At 38.9% G+C, this 18,857-nt stretch overlaps 1 protein-coding gene across 6 annotated transcripts in view; it reads left to right on the top strand.

The window, feature by feature from the left end:
* Positions 1-17,283, top strand: part of RBM25 (RNA binding motif protein 25) — a 38,904-nt gene extending 21,621 nt beyond the window's left edge. For all 6 annotated transcript variants that reach the window (XM_075193350.1, XM_075193348.1, XM_075193351.1 and 3 more), the window contains 10 exons: positions 2,917-3,179; positions 3,502-3,688; positions 4,396-4,485; positions 4,569-4,642; positions 5,882-6,032; positions 10,229-10,556; positions 10,839-11,113; positions 13,227-13,325; positions 13,621-13,668; positions 15,569-17,283. In XM_075193350.1, the coding sequence (XP_075049451.1) occupies positions 2,917-3,179; positions 3,502-3,688; positions 4,396-4,485; positions 4,569-4,642; positions 5,882-6,032; positions 10,229-10,556; positions 10,839-11,113; positions 13,227-13,325; positions 13,621-13,668; positions 15,569-15,661 (1,608 nt within the window). In that variant the 3' untranslated portion in view covers positions 15,662-17,283. The remainder of the gene's footprint in view (positions 1-2,916; positions 3,180-3,501; positions 3,689-4,395; positions 4,486-4,568; positions 4,643-5,881; positions 6,033-10,228; positions 10,557-10,838; positions 11,114-13,226; positions 13,326-13,620; positions 13,669-15,568) is intronic.
* The last annotated feature ends 1,574 nt before the right edge of the window (positions 17,284-18,857 follow it).

Genomic DNA, 18,857 nt, shown 5'->3' on the forward strand with positions numbered 1-18,857 from the left:
GCTTCTGTTTTTTTACTATATTTTTCGGATACCCCCTCTGAAAAATGTGCAAAGCAGCAACTGGCTTGGCTATATAATACTATATTGATAAACCCATTGTGTTGGTGGATGTGCCTTTTGGTACAGTACGTTGTTATTACAAGTGCTGGTGACCTTATTGTTCTTATCCCTTCACTTTAAGAATGCTGCAGGTCTATATAAACCTCAATTTGCATTTACTATAGGCACTTATGACACATGAAAGATGCTTTGTATAGTGGCAAACTTTGTAGGATTAGTTTCCATGTTATCAGTTTATTGTGATAACATATGGAATTACTTGATAAATTTAATATATTTTTATGTCTGAGTCCAGCTTTATTTCATTTCCAGTTTAGCCAAAGCAGTTGTTAAAATTTAATTGGTTTCATATTGCAGAACACTTCATGGGTGAATTATATGAAAAACCGCTATATATGCTTGACAACACAGCTATCCTGTGGGCCTTGTATTTTATTGATTTAAATTGTAAGGAAAGCACTTTTTTGGTATTTATTTGCAAGACCTTTGTGCTATATTGGGGTGCAGATAGGATTAAGGTAAAGGCTCTGTTGTGATATATCCAGGGCTGGATTGTAGAGCACAGTGAACCTTTGCATGTTTGTGTTAGGGTTGTATAAAATAACACTGCGGCCTCCTTATGGCTGTCAGAGTATCAGTAATGTAGGGGGTGTCCATTTTCAGCACTGATGAATCTGAAGACCATAAGGTAAGATTTTCTTCTTTTTTAACTATCTATCTTTTTGTTTGTTCTATCTGTTCTGTTTTTCAAATACTACTTTATTTTTGTTTTCAATATACAAAGTGCAAATCTATTAATGTGGACCACTGAGATATAAAAATGATTGCATATGGCTAGACCTATAGAGCTCTTGCTTGGCAGAGGAAAGAGCCGTGTTTTCCCTATAAAAGTACATAATAGGACCCCTATTCCCTAGGATTCTTAAAATCCTTGTATTAAACACATTGGGTCATCACATGAAACTTGGATCATCTAGAGCATATAATGTAAGTATTGTTTATTATGGTGCAGATAAACATATCAATTCTAATGTCTGAAAGAGGTAAGTTTCTATAGATAAACTACCAAAATGACAATTATTCCAGCAAATATTTTAACACCGATTTTTATGTTTAGAATTCTCCTTTTTGTGTGAGGCACTTTGTCTTTAAACCTTCACCTTTTTCCCGTTCCTTTGCTTTTCATGGCATTTCTGTAGCCTTTGCTAAACACTAAAACTCACTGAGCTAATCCCTTTGCATTGTGGCCCTATGCATTTGCCTTTGAATGCCTTCCATTCTCTATCCCTTCTTACCTGTACAACCTCTTCACCCTTGGATCCAAATGCAGCTGTTTGTAAAGGTAAGATGTCTTTAAAAGTTTTATTTTAATGCATTTTTTCTGATTTAAAAAAATAAAATATGCATAAAAAAAGATTGTTGCTGTAGTTGACATTTAATCTTTATTTCAGTGATGTTTTGTAAACATTACACTAAAGGGATATAAAGTATTGTTAAATGCCAGAAAGTGTAAACTATGTGCTGCTTAGACATTTATGCACCTAGAATGGTCTTGTCTGTCTTTGAAAATGTACTTGCTCTTCCTCCCAGAATCATAGCTTATAGGCAAAGTTAATCCCGTGTTGGAGAGCCATGTCCTAGCACATCATCTGTAAGTTAATTCAAAACAATTGCTAACAAGGATGAATATATGATCTGTGGATGTCTTATTTCCAATGTGTTCAAGGTACTCTGTGCATAGACACACATTTCCCCCCACATTAAAATAATTGGTATTATTTCTGGTCATTGCTATGGAACGAATGGATACTTCCCTGTAGATTCCATGTCGCAAGCGATTTCCAACCTTCCTGACAGTATCTAAGTTTAGCGTCATTCTGTGAAGAGCTAAACCAACGTTTGTAAGTTTGTTGACATTTCTAGTCCTGCTGTAGGTAAATGTTGCCATTGCATTTAATGTGTGCACCAACTTTTTCCAGTAGAACTTGGCCCCATACCGTGTACTCTGCGTTTTAAAATTTCTGCTAGTACACATGCCATTTTCTTTTTCTTTTTTTTATTCTTTTCTTTTTTAGCTCAAAAGCAGCATTTCATATTTGTATTTTAGTTTCCCTTGCTAGATATTTAGCAATGTTATGTAGCTAGTGTTGATATTTAATGAATTCTCACTTTAAAAATGTTTCCGCTTCACCCAATAATATGATGACCTCTGTAGTTTGTGAGATACTTAACTCCTGGTGCTCTGCATTGGTCAGTTCTGACTCTGGAGACAGGAGAATTTAGGATTTGTAGTGTTTCAAATACCTCTACTCTTGTTAAAAGCACTGATTGCATGGCTTTGGTCTGAACCCATAATGTGCTAGTTGAGTGGGAAATCGGTGTTACGTTTGTGCGTTGTTGGAGTTCTTCAAATATCCAATAAGGTGACAGATTTTTTTTTAGGTATTTTATAATCTATATAGTAATGGTGCGATGGGGAGTTAGGTCTCCCATGATGCTCTGCTAGTTTGTATCATTGGCGATAAAGTTCAGAAACAACTTGATTCGCTTATTTTTTACTTTCCTGTATGTACGAACTACTTTATGTGGTCACTGTACCTCCACAGCAATAGTTAGAGCAATATGTATTTGTACTTTTAGTTTTTCCTCAAGATATGAAGTGCTGCTTTAGCTTGAGCCCTGACTCCCTTAGAAATCATGGTTGGAGATTGCTGGTCCTTGTAGCTATTTACTTCTTGCACGGAATCTAGTCTTGTGCCTTTTTTTCTTTTGGATACATTTTGATTCCTTTCCTTTTTTGTTTTGAGTCCTTGTTTTTGTACATTTTGCATTAATACTTTTTATCTGTTTTTATAGAAACTGGAAGAAGAGAAGGGCAAAAAAGAAAAGGAGAGGCAAGAAATCGAGAAAGAAAGGAGGGAAAGAGAGAGGGAACGGGAGCGAGAGAGGAGAGAGCGGGAGCGGGAACGAGACAAAGAGCGTGAGAAGGAGAAAGAGAGAGAACAGCGTGACCGTGACAGAAACAAGGACCGAGACAGGGACCGTGATAGAGAGCGAGATCGTGATAAGGAAAGAGAACAACGCGCAAGAGACCACAGTAAAGACCGTAGTCGATCAAGGTACAGCTATGTGACTGGGTTAATGACTCCACTGATCTCCAGTGTTGAAATACAAGATGGCCGCAAGCATTTATTATCTAATAAGCACAATCAAATATTAGGGCATAGAGAAATTTGTAGTCTAACAGCAACGGCAGAGCTTCAGATTGAGAAAACACAGAAGTGGTGTATGGGTAGTAAATCGAACAAGTGCTTGCAATCTTTCCATTCAGAGTGAAAGTTGTTACTAATTCTACCATTCCTGTCCAGAAGGAGTGTCCCAATTTAACATGAGACTTATGTTCCTTGGAGCATGCCTAATAATAATTTTGTTTCTTTGCAGGGAAAAAAGCAGAGACCGAGAGAGAGAGCGGGAGCGCGAGCGAGAACGTGAGAGAGAGCGTGAACGAGACAGAGAAAGAGACAGAGATAAAGATAAAAAGAGAGATCGAGAGGAAGATGAAGAGGAAGCTTATGAGCGGAGAAAGCTAGAAAGGAAGCTGCGTGAAAAGGAAGCTGCATATCAAGAGGTAAATGTTTGTCGGTGGGGTGAGGGGGTTGCTGTCTGAACTTATCAACCCAGTCATACAGAATAGCAACTTAAAGGATAAGTACCCACACGTTTTTTTTATTTTAAACTATCCTGCCCTAGTGTATAGAAGAAATCACCCTCTCTAACACTGAAATTCAGTGCTAGTGGTTTCTCTTGTAAGAGAGCACTGATGTGTGGGTGGTGATTATGTAGAAAGACAGGGTTTCTGAGTATCGGACCTTTGACTTTCTCATAAGTTTAATAATTTTGGTCATCTCTTAAAGCTGCAGTAGCACTCAACATATACATTTTATTAACTTAGTGATTTCCCTTACCAGGAGCCCCAGAGTTGACAGAACTGGGGACTGAGTTAGAGGATCAATGATAACCTCTGCAGCGAGATACACCCTATGAGAAGTAACACAGAGCCCCAGCTGCAATGAGCAGTCTTCTGGCTTTTACTAGGGGAAATCACCCAAGTTCTTAAAATGTCCATACTAGGTGGCAGTATAGCTGTAAGATAATCACTTGTTTGTTTCAAGATTACTTGCGACACATTGCAGTATTTCACCTGTAACATGCAGTGAGACACTGAATATGGTTTTACTCCAAATAACTTTCACAGACTATCAAGAACTATTATTTAAATATTATTTTATGCAGTAAATACACTGCCAAGTTTAACACATTTTTCTTTGTTTTTAGCGTCTTAAAAACTGGGAGATCAGAGAGAGGAAAAAAGCCAGGGATTATGAAAAGGAAGCCGAGCGAGAGGATGAAAAACGCAGGGATATGGTATATTTTCCAGCCAAAAATATATAATGTGCAATCTCTTTTTATTTAAACCCAATAAATGACCCTATTACTCTTCTTAACAGTCAAAAGAAGCTAAAAGATTGAAAGAATTTTTGGAAGATTATGATGATGACAGAGATGACCCAAAGTATTACAGGTGATATTTGAATCTGTCCCATGTGTTGCATGAAATCCTTGGTAATAGTGCATAACCATCTATGGCAGGATTCTTACTCTGCCACCATGTTGGGGGAGGAATGGGGGGTTGATTTTATTGGGTTTAGTCTTTCCACCAGTAACCTACTGTTGTTGACCATTACTCTTGGTGATGTATGCACTGACTTCTAAGTTTGAACTGTGTACCACCATGTTATCCTCAGTTGTAAGAGAATTACTGTCACCACCAGCCTGTCTCACCGGCACCTGAAACCACTTGCTTTTGGGTGGTGTGTGCAGTTGCTTCAGCACTTCTTTGTTGGTGACTGGCTGGTTTCTCCTGACTACCCACTTTGGATCAATACTGTAGTGTAGCAGGCAGAGAGCTTTCTCGTGTTCAACACAGCACAGCTACGGGATGCATGAGTGTTGGCTCTTATCTATAGGTCACAGGAATATAACAGATTTTGGCATCTTGTGGGATCTTTAAGAATTGTAATTTTTATTTTTCATTAATAGCTCTTAAGAGCTGTCACACACCCCACTTGGAGGTACTGGATATACACGTGTTTTACATTGGGCTGCCCTATGCTTGGGTTTTACACATGTGCAGGGAGATTAAGGCTGTTTCATTTATCTTGGACTTCTAAAAATGTGCTTGGGACAGAGGGGATTGCTTTCCCACTAATGCCCACACAGAGGGGGTAGGACTCTGGCACACTCTCTATCCTGGCACCACTTTCTCAGCTGGGAGATTTAATCAAACTAATTCAAGGGCATGGGTCCGCATCGTGTGGTGCCTCTTCCAAGCAGAATTATCTCCAATTAAATCTCTGAGGATAGGACCCTGAGGAGTCCTTCTTCTGCTCCAGCCAGTGTTCTTTGGGCTTTGCAGTGCTGCTTTGCTTCCTAGGGGCAATTAAGCTCTATAGGAAATGGGTCCGGCAGTGTTGTTCTCCAGTCCTCGCACGTAGAAATGGGTTGCTTTAGCCTGAATATTGTTTATCATCTTCTCTCACAATCACTCCTGCAGGGTTAGGGCTTCCTGCAGCCACCTTGCACATTTAATTTACACATTTTACCCACAAAACACAATAACACAAGTCTTAAAACATGTCCCATTGCACATGTGGGTTAAGAGATACCCAGCCACATCTACTAACTGCCGAAAGAAGTGAGAACCTGTAGTAGTGCAATGTGTTCACAATGTCTAACATACATTCTTTCCTTCTCACTGCAGAGGTAGTGCACTCCAGAAAAGATTAAGGGACCGTGAAAAAGAGATGGAAGCAGATGAACGGGACCGGAAACGAGAGAAAGAAGAGTTGGAGGAAATCAGACAGCGGTTGTTGGCAGAAGGTCATCCAGACCCAGATGCTGAGCTTCAGAGGGTCAGTATTAAAACTACCACGATATCTTGGTATATTGCAAAATAAGAATCTATACTTCAGTTTTAATGTAATTATAGCGTATGCATTTTATAAAAACAATGTTATGCCAGAAATCCCTACACTATACCCCAATGTACCTGGTGTTCACCAATGGAATAAGTAAAAAGTATTAAAAAGTCTAAAAATCCTCTTTTTGTACTTAGGTTAAATATTTTTTTTCTGAATCCATTTGGGGGTTGGAACCATGGGGGTTTCATTGTTCAGCCAGGAGTTTGGACACTTTAAAAACTCTTACACAAAGTGTGACTTTCTCCCCTTTCTATATCCCTTGGTTTGCTGGGAAAATAGTTATTTTTCTGGTCATGACCCATAAGACTGAATAGAGATGAAAGAAAGGTAGCTAATGTTCTTCTATAACAATCAACCAAATCGTAAATGAGAGAACTATGATGAGTTAGACCATGAATGATGTGTGTCCAGTGTTCCCCAGTGTATTCAGAGAATAGTATTTGATGCAAGTACAAAAATCCCATTTTCTTTATCATCTAATTGGGGGATACTAGAACTATGGCAAAGATCCAAAGTGCCCCTATGAGAAGGTAGACGACGAAGTCGCACCTTCTGTCCGAAATTAGCATCTTTGGACGCAAATACATTAAATTTGTTATTTAGTAAGCCATATGGACAGATAACCAGGTGGCTGCCCGATACAGCTGCTCAGCCGAGGGCCAATGCTGAGACACCCAGGAGACACTTGCCGATCTAGTAAAATGTGCTCTTACATTCTCAGAAACAGACTACCATGCCCCAATAAGCCTGTCAAATTACTGAAGTAATCATCTAACAATAGTCTCAGACTAAAAAGGTGGAACAACATATTTTGTGGGCATCATAGAGGACCAAAAGGTCATTTGTTTTGTGGAACGCTAGAATCATATTCACACAAGTCCTCAAAGCCCTGCCAGAATCCAACAAGAAAAGAGATCACCCCTCTTCTGTAAACAGACCGTTGCTTACAGTCTAAATGACAATAGTCCTTATTTAAGTGTAATCTGGAAACTACCTTAAGCTGGAAAGAGGGTTTTGTCTGAAGAACAGTCCTGTCTTCATGAAAAATTATATAAGAGCCTCCAGCTTCAAAACTCTTCTCTCTGTATAAGTAGTCAAATGAAAGCTATATGAAATTTTGACTCCACCAGCTTGAAGAGTTCAAATGGTAAAAATAGTAAAGCTATTAAGACTAAGTGTCCCATGAACTTACAGGAGTAATGCGTGGAAGCTGCTCATGAAGGTCTGCACTTCTATTAAAAGTGCCATCTTCTGAAAAGACTGACAGAGCTGAGATCTGATCTTTTAGAATGAAGTCTCAAACCACTGTCCAGACCCTCATGCAAAACAGAAGTTAACGGGCCAACTGAAAGCGGTGGTTTGAAACCTCTTCTCACACCAGGAGATACAATACATGGTCAAAAGTATGTGGACACCCAAACATCACTTCCATATGTACTTGTTGATCATCTAATTCCAATGAAGTGTTTAATGTTGGATGACAGACCTCAAGGACTCCATTTTGAACCTATCTATCTAAAGCTGGATGTATAGGACAGTGTTTCTCTATTCCAGTCCTCAGGGATCCCTGTCTTCCATATCCTCTTGCTAGAGCACAAGTGTAGTCATTACTGACTGACTTGCTTTAAAAGATCCACAGGTGGTACGAATAATCTCACGTGTGTCCTGGAAAACCTGCACTGTCAAGGCTCCTTAAAACAAATCCCTGGTTTAGGGATTTTGTGTTCAGTATAGGTTTAAATGATCAATCAGGTTACTGGAACAAGAAGAAGTTTGAGAAAGTCCAATCCCCTCTTATCAAGGATTTTGTCTCCAGGAAGACTGGTAGTAAAAAATAAAAATATTTTGATGGGTGCTTCAGGAGATCTATGTTGTAATCTGGCTTATGATTCCTCACAGCGAAACAGATGGGCTCCCACTACTGGTAATGCTGACAGTTTGAAGTCTTGTGAGCTTGATGCTTAGCTGCCCAAGTCTTTTTCTTGGGCAGCCAAGAAAAAAACCTAGGTCTCTTAGATCTGGGGGCATTAATGGGTATAAAGGAACTCTTTCCCCTGAAGCCTGGTAAATAATTACTCCAGAGTTCTTTTGGACTCCTCCACCTCCCTGACCCTAAGCCAGAGGTCATTTTGTCCCTAGACTAGTTTGAAATCCTAGTCCCAATAAGCCCCGATTATAGATATTCTGAGGCCCCAATGATATGCTCAGCCAAAGATAGCAAATCTGATCAGCGTATGCCAGATTGCAATTGCTCAGACCACATCTTGACTGCCTTATTGAACCAAGCCAAAGCTAAGATGGATCTAGGGGAGTCTCCTGCTGCCATGTAAGCGGACTTAAGATTGGCTTCAATTTTCCTATCTGTGCTGTCTATTAAGGTAGCAGAGTTTGGCATCGGAATGGTAGTGGTCTTAGGCATGCTATGGGAACAGCAACCCAAGTGGATACATCCATTTTGCTGTCTCCTTGTTAGGGAGAGAATAAACTGACTACATGAGACTTGACACCGACAATCAGGTTTGGTTCGTGCTTTACAAAACAGGTCTTCCAGCTGAGGAGAAGGAAACTTTCCTCTTGTTTTTGATCAGTAAATTGTCTGGAAGTTCTGACTTGATGTTCTGTCGAACTAAATGCTTTGTTTCCTGTTGCAATCCTTGTCCAGACACGTGGACATCTCTGCAACATAATCTACTACAACTTCACCTTCCTCCTGAAAGGAAAATTCGGTCTGATACCTCGCAGGACTGAAGAACTGTTTCATACGGGTTTCATACTTTCAAAGTTGTGTCCATTTCTATGATCCTTTCCACGGAAGATTAAACCTTGAATAAACCCTCCACTGACCTAGCCACAAGTCGCCAGGAGCTCTATCTGTGTACAAACCAAAGAGAACTCGTATAAACTCCTATATATATGGTATTTGGTTCCCACCTGTCTAAAAGCCATATATCCTGATTCCTCTAGCTTGTGCTGGAGATCATGTGGCAAGAGGGCTCATTTCAACATATTTGGTGGTCCTGCCTCATGGTTGTGGGATTCTGGTGGAGAATTTACAATCTGGTCTATAGAGTCGTCTCAATACAACTTCCCCCTGCCCCTCCTACTCTTTACTACACAGACCCATACCAGATAGTAATAAACCTACAATGGCGCTTATGGACCATATACACAATACTGCCAAATGTGCAGTAGCTGCAAGCTGGAAAAAATCGGAACCCCCCCCCACGCTGCTGAAGTGACTAATAGTGTATGGCAGACCTACAGCTGTGAATATATTGCAAGCATTATAATTCACTGTTGACAATCTGGAACCCTTGGTTCACCTCCTTTGGAACAAAACACCCAAGACCCGATCAGTGCTGAAACTGATGGTTTTTTTTTAATTTATTTATTTTATACCGGTCATCCACCACACGCGAAGTACCTACTGTACACCTAGACGCCATGCCAGATGCCTCCTTTTTACCCCCTCTTACCATGTTAACAAGGTCTATTCCCCCCGTCCCCTGCTTTCTTTTCTTTGTCTTTACTTTCATTGTTCTTGTTATTGTTATTTCTTAATCGCGCAATTTTTGTTGATTGTTCAGTGTAATTTACTCTGTATACTGTTTAAAAATTGAAAAATTCCATAATAAAATGTTTTAAAAAAACAGAAAATAGTGCACTGCTTTGGCAGACACTGGCCCTGGCAGACTATGAGGGAATAGAGGCGTGTGATCTTGAACATTTTGTGAGGGAGATTTTAAGTGCCCAAGCTCCTGTACTGCAGCTCTATACCACAGTGTCCCACATGGATGAAAGGGTGCATTTCTCTTTCCATGGTACCAAAAGTAAGACCTATCTGTTCTGAAACACTGTTTAAAATGTATGTTGGTAATGTAAATAATGTTGTTCCTGGCAAATATGTAGAGAGAAATGTGCAAAGTCTGCATTGAAGGATTAAAGTGAACTTAAGTAGGCTGTGAAGGCAGAAAATATTTGGATGACATGGTCATTGAAGTTAACCTTAATCTGAGATTTGTGTGCGGAGCTTCAGCAATTGAAATCTAAAATTTCATATGCTTAATTCTATGTATCTATAAAGTGACTTAAGAAAACATGTATTCATTATTTTTTTTTAAATACAGATGGAACAAGAGGCAGAAAGGCGTCGACAACCACCACAACTTAAACCACAACCAGAATCTGAGGAAGAGGAGGAGGTGAAACCCATGAAAGAAGAGAAAATTGAAATACCAATTGAGGAGGAGGAAGAGCCTGAACCAAAGCCCTGTCTTAAGCCGACCATGCGGCCTATTAGCTCTGCCCCATCTGTTTCATCTGGTAGTGGTCACGCAACCCCCAATTCTCCTGGTGATGAGTCTCCCTGTGGGATTATCATTCCACATGAGAATTCACCAGAGCAACAACCACAGGAGGAGTTCAGGCCAAAAATAGGTCTTAGCCTCAAATTAGGTTAGTTTGAAGTTTTTCTGCTACAGCTGGGGAATAGCTATTATTATATATGTTCTTTAGCCCAAAATGTTTTTCTGTTCAGTATATTATGGTGTTGCTTAACAGTTTGTGACTAGATGAACAATGCCATGTTTCTGAAGGCAGAAGCAACACTTTAGTAAATGTTTATTAATTATGCGAGTTACAAAAGGAATGGGCTTCATATGGTTTGGGGGTAGGCAGATCATTCATCATTACACTTAATGTTTGCAATCCATTTCATAATTCTGTTCTATGTTCTAGGAGCCTCCAGTAGTCCAAGCCAAACAAGTGTTGCAAAGAGGAAGAAGTTGCCAGTAGATAGTGTTTTTAATAAATTTGAGGACGAAGATAGTGACGAGGTGCCTCGGAAAAGGAAACTGGTGCCACTGGATTATGGCGATGATGACAAAGCCTCAGCCAAAAATAATGTGAACACAGAAGAGAAACGCAAACATATCAAGAGTCTTATTGAGAAAATACCCACAGCTAAACCAGAGCTTTTTGCTTATCCTTTAGACTGGTCCATTGTAGATACTGTGAGTGCCTTTTATTGTTTTTATCTACTTAAACTGGAAATCTGCATGACCAAACTTTGTGTGAAAAAGTATATACTGAAGGATAGGATTTTTGAACAACTGAAATATTGCCATTTATGTAGAAATTATGAATCATCCAACATCGTAACTTTTCATTTACAATTGTGTTCAAACTACAGTGGAAATGTATAACTTACAGTTGTAGTTTGTTCAAATTAAACTACTTGGCCTGACCTATATTTTGCAAACAAAATGAGGCAGAGGACCCTGGGCTCTCCAGGGTGGTGAATGTGCTCATGTTAGGTAAACACCAGGGTCTCATTCCTTAACAGCGCAGGTTGATATTGGTATTGATATTCTAGGATGCAGTTGCATAGATTGTTCTCAGAATGCATCTGCATTTCTCTTGCGGTCAGAAGCACTTAGGCTTGATTGCCAGATGTCTATTTCTTTGCATGAGGTATGACTGAAAGGGAATACTTACTCCATTTACAAGTATGCTTTTGGTGACCCAAAACCATGGGGTATAACTCATTCTGCTAGGGTTGCTCGCCTCTACCCCCTTTCATCACCCTTGGTATCACCTGCTCATGTAGCAATTCAGTGGGGTTAGTTAACTTCCCTGGGGATCACCATAGTTTCCAGAAGCTAGAAGATGGACTATTGTGTTTATGGTGAGGCTTTATTTACAACAGGGCAATGCCATCCATACCAATTCAGTCAATTATGAGTTGTGTTGCATTTACTTCCTCAATGGATGATTACACTCCAGTTTATTTTTTTTAAATCAGGTCCTGCATTCAGTTCCTAGTTCTTTCCTGGCCGGCTGAATTGGTATGGGCCTGTGGAGACCCCCAGTTCAGCATCCATCTATTCAGATAACAGTTGGGAGTCCCAGGGACTGAATATAAAGAAAAGAGGTTGTTTAAAAGTGGACTTCCCCTATGAACACAGACATCGGCTATGTTTTACAGAAAACTAGTATTCTCTGTATATATTTCAGTTGGAGCTGCCCTGCTGATTAATCAATAGTTTGGAATCCACAGATTTCAATAGAATAATGACTCCAAGTTCTGAGATATTGCTTCATTTTATGAAGCAATTTTTATTTTGTTGAGAGATATATAAAGTCTTCCATGCCAGGAATTGTTTTCCATTGTATACAACTTTGTCCTCTACTTAGATATTGTTTGTGGTATTTGCCATATTCTGTAAATGTGCCCATACATGTGTTATTGGGCATGTGTAACCCCAAAATAAGCTTAACAATATTCTGATTATATTATCAGCCATATATCCGTTGAGAAGGTGAATGCTATTGGCCTGTGTGCAGCGGTCACCTTCCAACTGCACTTGCCAGCCAGCATGGTTTGGCCACCTGGCCCAACTACCAAACTGATGGCTCTGATCCAATTTGGCCACCCACTGTGTACGCGCAAACTGGACAAATGTTACTCTTGGCTGTTGGGATTGCATTCATCATGGCCAGATGAATACTGTAATTCAGGCACATTGGTTCTGTGAATGATGAAAATTATACAGACATAATTTTTCACACTTATACCCTCTTGGATGGGGCAGCCTTTCAGGTGTACTGGGGTGGTTAATGTGCATAGAAACAAAAGTGCCCTATCTAAAATAACTATTTCTAATAGGCTCATGAAAGCTTCAGATACTTTTGTGGATGATTTTTGTAATTTATATCTTAATTAGCAAGACACATTATTGCATCATTTGTGGCTTATCTGTCAGCGCCACTGATGTTACTAGAATTCTCAACCACTTATTGGTGAACCAATACCACAAGTGTAGCAATATATTTTTATATACTAGACTGATCAGAATAAATAAAAACAAAGATTTTAAGTTTTGAAAAGTTTCATTTAACACTCAAGGGTCTTTTGAGCCAACCACATGAAACATTTATGATATTTTAATTATATAAGTAAAATGGTGATAAATCATTAACCTTAATTGACTCTTTGGATTAAAATACCAGAAAATTTGTGCAGATTCGATCTTTATAATTATACTGCTAATGATTACTACTTAGATTATATGTAGACTAGATCTGGTGTTTGCCAATCAATATCATTTATTTTATTTCCTTCAGACATTAATGGAACGAAGAATTAGACCATGGATCAACAAGAAGATTATAGAGTATATTGGAGAAGAAGAAGCCACACTAGTTGATTTTGTGTGTTCAAAGGTAAATATTTTATAAATATGTACAGAATTTATTTAACTCTGATGTGTTAACTAAAAAAAAAAGCAATCAACTTATACACTTGCATCTTTGCTCTTCATCCATGTAGAGCAGGGCATCTGGAGAACCCAGTTGTTTAAATCTGCTTTAGCATAAGCAATAGTCATAATAAAATGTGTTCTACATCTCCCGAGACTGCTCATTATTAAATGGAGCAGGCTCAAATATCTAGCACTAGCAGCCAATGTCTTTTTAAAGGTTATTCTGTTCTGACCGTTTTATTCTTCTTGTATGCTAGGTAATGGCTCATAGTTCACCTCAAAGCATACTGGATGATGTTGCTATGGTGAGTTAAAGTTTTATATGTTTTTCCTGTTTAAATCCTATTTCTCCAACTGCAGTAGGGGACACAGATGTAATTTTAGATTTGCAGGACTGTCTAGCAGCCTCAGAATTCCGCTCTATCCTGGGGAAGAGACCACTCTGCCAGCGCACAGAGGGGTCCAAACTCTAGCTAAGCCAATGGGCTGTTTTTCCTGCATTCTGAATTCTTGTGGGTACAGAAAATGTATTTGGAAATCCACATAGGCCAGATCCCAGAGTCCTTCTGTTGTGGACTTGTTGCAAATAGTCGTGGACCTCCTTGACTTTCCCTTTTCAAAGCCCATGCACACTTCTTCCCCTCCAGTTAAACTATGGAGTATTTAGGACACAGTGGTGAAATTCCTCTTAATGGAGGTAGGTATATTAGGATAAGGATGATACTGAATATAAATCTTTTCCAGTGACTAGGTCCAACTACTGCCTAGAATTTTTCTTTTGGTTCTGAGATCCAGGAGCCTACAGATCAGGACCTTTCTCTGCTTTCCCTATTTAGTAAACAAAAGAACCAGCTGCTTTCTACCTGGATCAGTTATTTTAATGATTTGGTATCAAGAGACTGAGTAGATCCAAACAAACATATTTTGTGCTTTGTGATGCCTTTAGGGCCCTATGTCTCTTCTCCCATTGTGACTAGCATATATGGTAGACCTCTGCAGCTGCAGCCCATCAGTCTTGCAACTATCTAAGAGAACCAAATTTATTAACCCAAGCATAACATCCTTTAGGCATCACTCAGGCAAAAGGCTACAATGCCTTCTCCAAATCTTTTTTTCCCAACTCTGTGTTCTGCTCTTTCGCCATCTTTCATCACTTGTTGAGGTGCTCTTCAAGTGAGTTGAGCAACTGTTGGTAGGGTTGCTGTATAGCACATCCAGAGTGGCATATGCAGCTGGCTTCCTATATCCAGGATGTGCTGTTCTACACTGAAGACGCAGACTTGAAAGCTACAAAGTCTGTGGTGGCAAGGGTCCTGTAGCTAAAATTCTGTGCTGTGGCTAACACAATGGGAAAGTTCTTGTACCACCTTCACGAATGACCCTGGGTCTAACCTGGAAAAGATCATGAATGACCCTGCAAGCAGGAAGAGTTCTAGAACTAGCTTCTGATCCTTAGGTGATCAGTATTGTATACTGGATATTCTTGGAATAAACCGCACCACCAAACACCATCATCTCCTCATCAAGGCTGGCTTTTGTGGTTGATATTTCAGATCACCTGGCCATCTCTGCATTCTTTTTCAAAGTTCTGCAAGATGGCAGTTACTCTCTTGGCAGAAGCTGCTTTTGGTAGGAAAGTCCTCCAGGTGTGTTGCTACATTGCAGAAAGTTTTTAATGGTAAGTCCCGTGATCTGAAGTGGAAAACAAAAATCAACATGGTGATTCTACTCACACACTTCGTGTTGACTAGGAAGGATATGTGTCATCTAGTAACTTGTTTATCAACTTTATACTAAGTTTTCTTTTATAAATGTGTAGCGTCTCTAAGTAGGAATACATTTTATGGCATTTCTAATAGTCCAATCACTGTGTCAATTGGTGACTAGTCTGTTAAATAAATGTTAGTATGATGTCTTCTGGTAAGGTGATGATTGAAGGTGCGTGTACAAGCTGTTATAAGGTGACAATCAGTGTATAGTCAGAACCTACAAAAGTTTTTAATAAGCCAATCGGACAATGTTTTTCAGTTACTGGTCCATAGTTTTTGCTGGATTGTGTCTGTTTCAAGACTTCCAAAGACTTCTGGAACCACATGGTCCAGATTTGTTTGCATGACAGCATTAAGTGTTTACTATAAGCAAGTGTTCTGCAGTAGACATTTTACAATTCTACTTCCACTGATACAAGTCTTTTGTTTCTTACAGGTGCTTGATGAAGAAGCAGAAGTATTCATAGTAAAAATGTGGCGGTTGCTAATATATGAAACAGAAGCAAAGAAAATCGGTCTTGTGAAATAAAACTTAATACACTGCCTTCATTTCAAAAACTCCGTTTGGCGCCATTAAATCTTTGCTGCCAGTAGGGCCACTAAAACATTGATGAACTATATGTTGCAGTCCCAGATTCCAGCAAAGTTGTTCTTTTTCCGAAGTCATCAGACACATGTAAGAGCTGTATTTTTATGTAGAGAATCCCTCCCCCCCTCCTCTTCTTCCCAGTACCCTTTTCAGCTATTCCCTAGAGATCTCCATGGTCGCAGGATCTGTGCACAAAGTAAAGCCTTGTCTCAACTGGTACGGTTTAAAAACTGCAGCTACTGTACAATGGCCTATATGATAAGTGTTTTGCAAGTCTATACTCTTGTACATATTAAAATATCCAATTTTTGCAAACTCTTTGCACCCATGCCTGTTGTACATCAAAAGCACTACCTGCTGATTCACGTGTGATTGTTGGTTCTTTAAAACAAGTCCACTGTTGCTCTCAATGAAATTAATATTGCTTCATTGTGTTATGTATTCGTCTTGACTGCAGGGTGGACATCGGACCTGTTATCCTACATGTCTGGATTAATTGAGCAGACCTTTTCTGTATAGTATGGGGAACACTGGTTACAATCGGACAATACTAAGGCTTTAAGAATGTTTATTTCCTATTGACCTTTGTTAATATATTATCTTTGCTTTCTTTGGACCCAGTTTTGTAATGATGAAACAGTTACATATCTCTTTATGCACAAAGTCCATTTGGTGAAGTATGCCCTCTGTCTTTCTGAACTTATTAAGCCATATTCCTCATTGTAAAATTTGTGTAACTCCTAATTCACACATCTAAAAGAGTGGCATGGGGCTGCAACATATAGTATTTCATTCATTTTTGCCTGTGCTAAATTTTGTACTCCCATTTTTTAATATCCTTTTATTTAATATGACCAACCAAACAAAATATTTGCAGTGAACAAATTCCCATGTCCCAAAATATTTTTTCCCTGGTTTCCAATTTTATTTTTTTTTAATACATTTAACTTTCACTGTTAGGGTCATGTGTGCATTTCTGCAAAAATTGCTGAATAGATAAGCGCAGTTTTAATTTCTTAACCTGACCTTGCAAGGAGATAGAAGTAGATGATGTCCATAAACGGGTGGGTGGGCGGAAAGTAAATGTTTAAAACCTGACATTTAATGCAAACTGTATGTTTAAAAAAAGGACTAGATCTGTGTCTGCTATAAAATAGCCTACATGTTATTGGATCTAAAGACCAGTGATTTCCCTGGGGGGCAGTATCTTGTCTGTTGGAGAATGTTCAAATAATCTGCTTACTTTTATCAGCATGTACTAGGGTTAAACACAGTAATTCCGTTTCACACAAATGGGAATGATTGGTTAACCTTGGTATATTTATATGTAGGGTTAATGTACAGCTGACCAATATTTATTTTCTATTGGGACTGATAAACAATTGACTTGCTGTTTTTTGTAAAAACTGCTGCAATATCAGTTTATGTATTTAAAACATTGGTTTGTCTGAAATGTGGAAGCTGTGATCTATGATTGCCAGATACCTTGCATTTGGAAACTGTGTTAAGCCATTGAAGGCTCACTGTGTAAATAATTCAAACATTAAAGTGTATATATTTGATACGTGGCCTTAGTCTTAAAGTCAAAGTCAGTACAGTGTTTTCAAAGTTATAGGTACAACTATCGCTAGTTATACACCTTTTTTTTTTCTCGCTAAAGTGCTATAGTTTAAAATACTAAAGTAGCATGTAAAAAGGTTCCCTTTAAAGGGGAATTATTTATTACAAAGAGCTGTATCTGTCTGCACTTTCTTTCCATGTGAAAATTATTCAAATGGCATCAAAGGAAAGATAAATACATAATTTAACAAAAAGAAATTGACTATGAACTCAGTTGTCTCGCTTTGTAAACCTTTTAGTTGCTTGTATTCTTGTATTGTCTACACGTGTACCTAGTCATTACCACTTCAAACTTGCTTACACATATTACCAGAAGAGTTGGCAAAGCTTCAATATGACTTTAGAATGCAGAAACCAGAAATGTAAAAGCAGCAGACACACCCACTTTAATCTGCTGCATGTCTGTGCGCCCTGTGAAAAAAAGAGCGTCATAGGTCCTCTGACCCTAGTTACAAGCACATGAAATGTAAGCAGTGCTGAGAAAAATAGCAATCGTGATGTGTTAAAAAAGGGGGAAAAAAAAGGACTTGTGTATTCTTTTTTTTTAAAGAACAAGTAAAGACATTATTTGATGGTTGTCTATTACTTTGCTGAATAATATACATGAAATAAGAGGATTTTTATGTATTGATATAAATCCATTTCTCTTCCATTTGGAGGTCCCTGCAAACCTTGGGGTATAAAGGGGGTCCGTGCAGGAGTAGGTACTAATTCCTAACTGTAAAACTGTTGGCATTCAAAGCTTGTCCCCTGCTATACTCCTCCAATAGCTCCTCATTATTTTTTATTTATCATTTTAAATAACAATGGCCATAGGATAGCACTGAAATAACCAAACAACGTTCAACCTTAAAACAGCAGAAAAATGGGTAAGCTTGAAATATCCACTAAATGGAGTCTCATTTCTTTTTCTTCCATTTTTTTGGGGCACTGCTTAACCTTGGGGATGTTCCAAAGCTTCCCCTATGCTCAGACAAAGCTGTATGTGAAACTTTGTCCAAAACTAGTTTCTTTGTATATAAGAACATTGAACTAGTACAATTTTGTAAAAGTATAGATGGAGGACCATGTTGCTGCCCTCTCAACTGTTGAACTGAGGATCCATGCTGCATTTCACTGAAGGTGCTCACAGATCTGGTGGGCTGTAATGTTATTGGACATCAGTTCCGTCTGAGATAGAATCCTGTTGGATCTTGGCTCTAATCCATCTCTCAATGGTTTGGTTTGATGCTGGCCATCCTCTTGTGCATGTTATAAAGCACTGTGAGGATATTGGTCGTACGCAAGGATTACTATATTTACATAAATCCTCTATGCTCTGGCCACACAACAGATAGAGTATTCAGTTATCGGGGCCAAATTTTGTGCTAGGGGTGGGTAACAATATTTTGACCCAAACACCATGTCTAAATGAAAGTAAGTACTCAATGCATAAATTAGTTTGATAAACAAAATATATTTTTGTCACTCCTGTCATTGGAGGACACTGCGACAATGTGGTAAAGTAGGTGTAACT

Source organism: Mixophyes fleayi, chromosome 12 (assembly GCF_038048845.1).
Source record: "Mixophyes fleayi isolate aMixFle1 chromosome 12, aMixFle1.hap1, whole genome shotgun sequence".
NCBI classification, from domain to species: Eukaryota; Metazoa; Chordata; class Amphibia; order Anura; family Limnodynastidae; genus Mixophyes; species Mixophyes fleayi.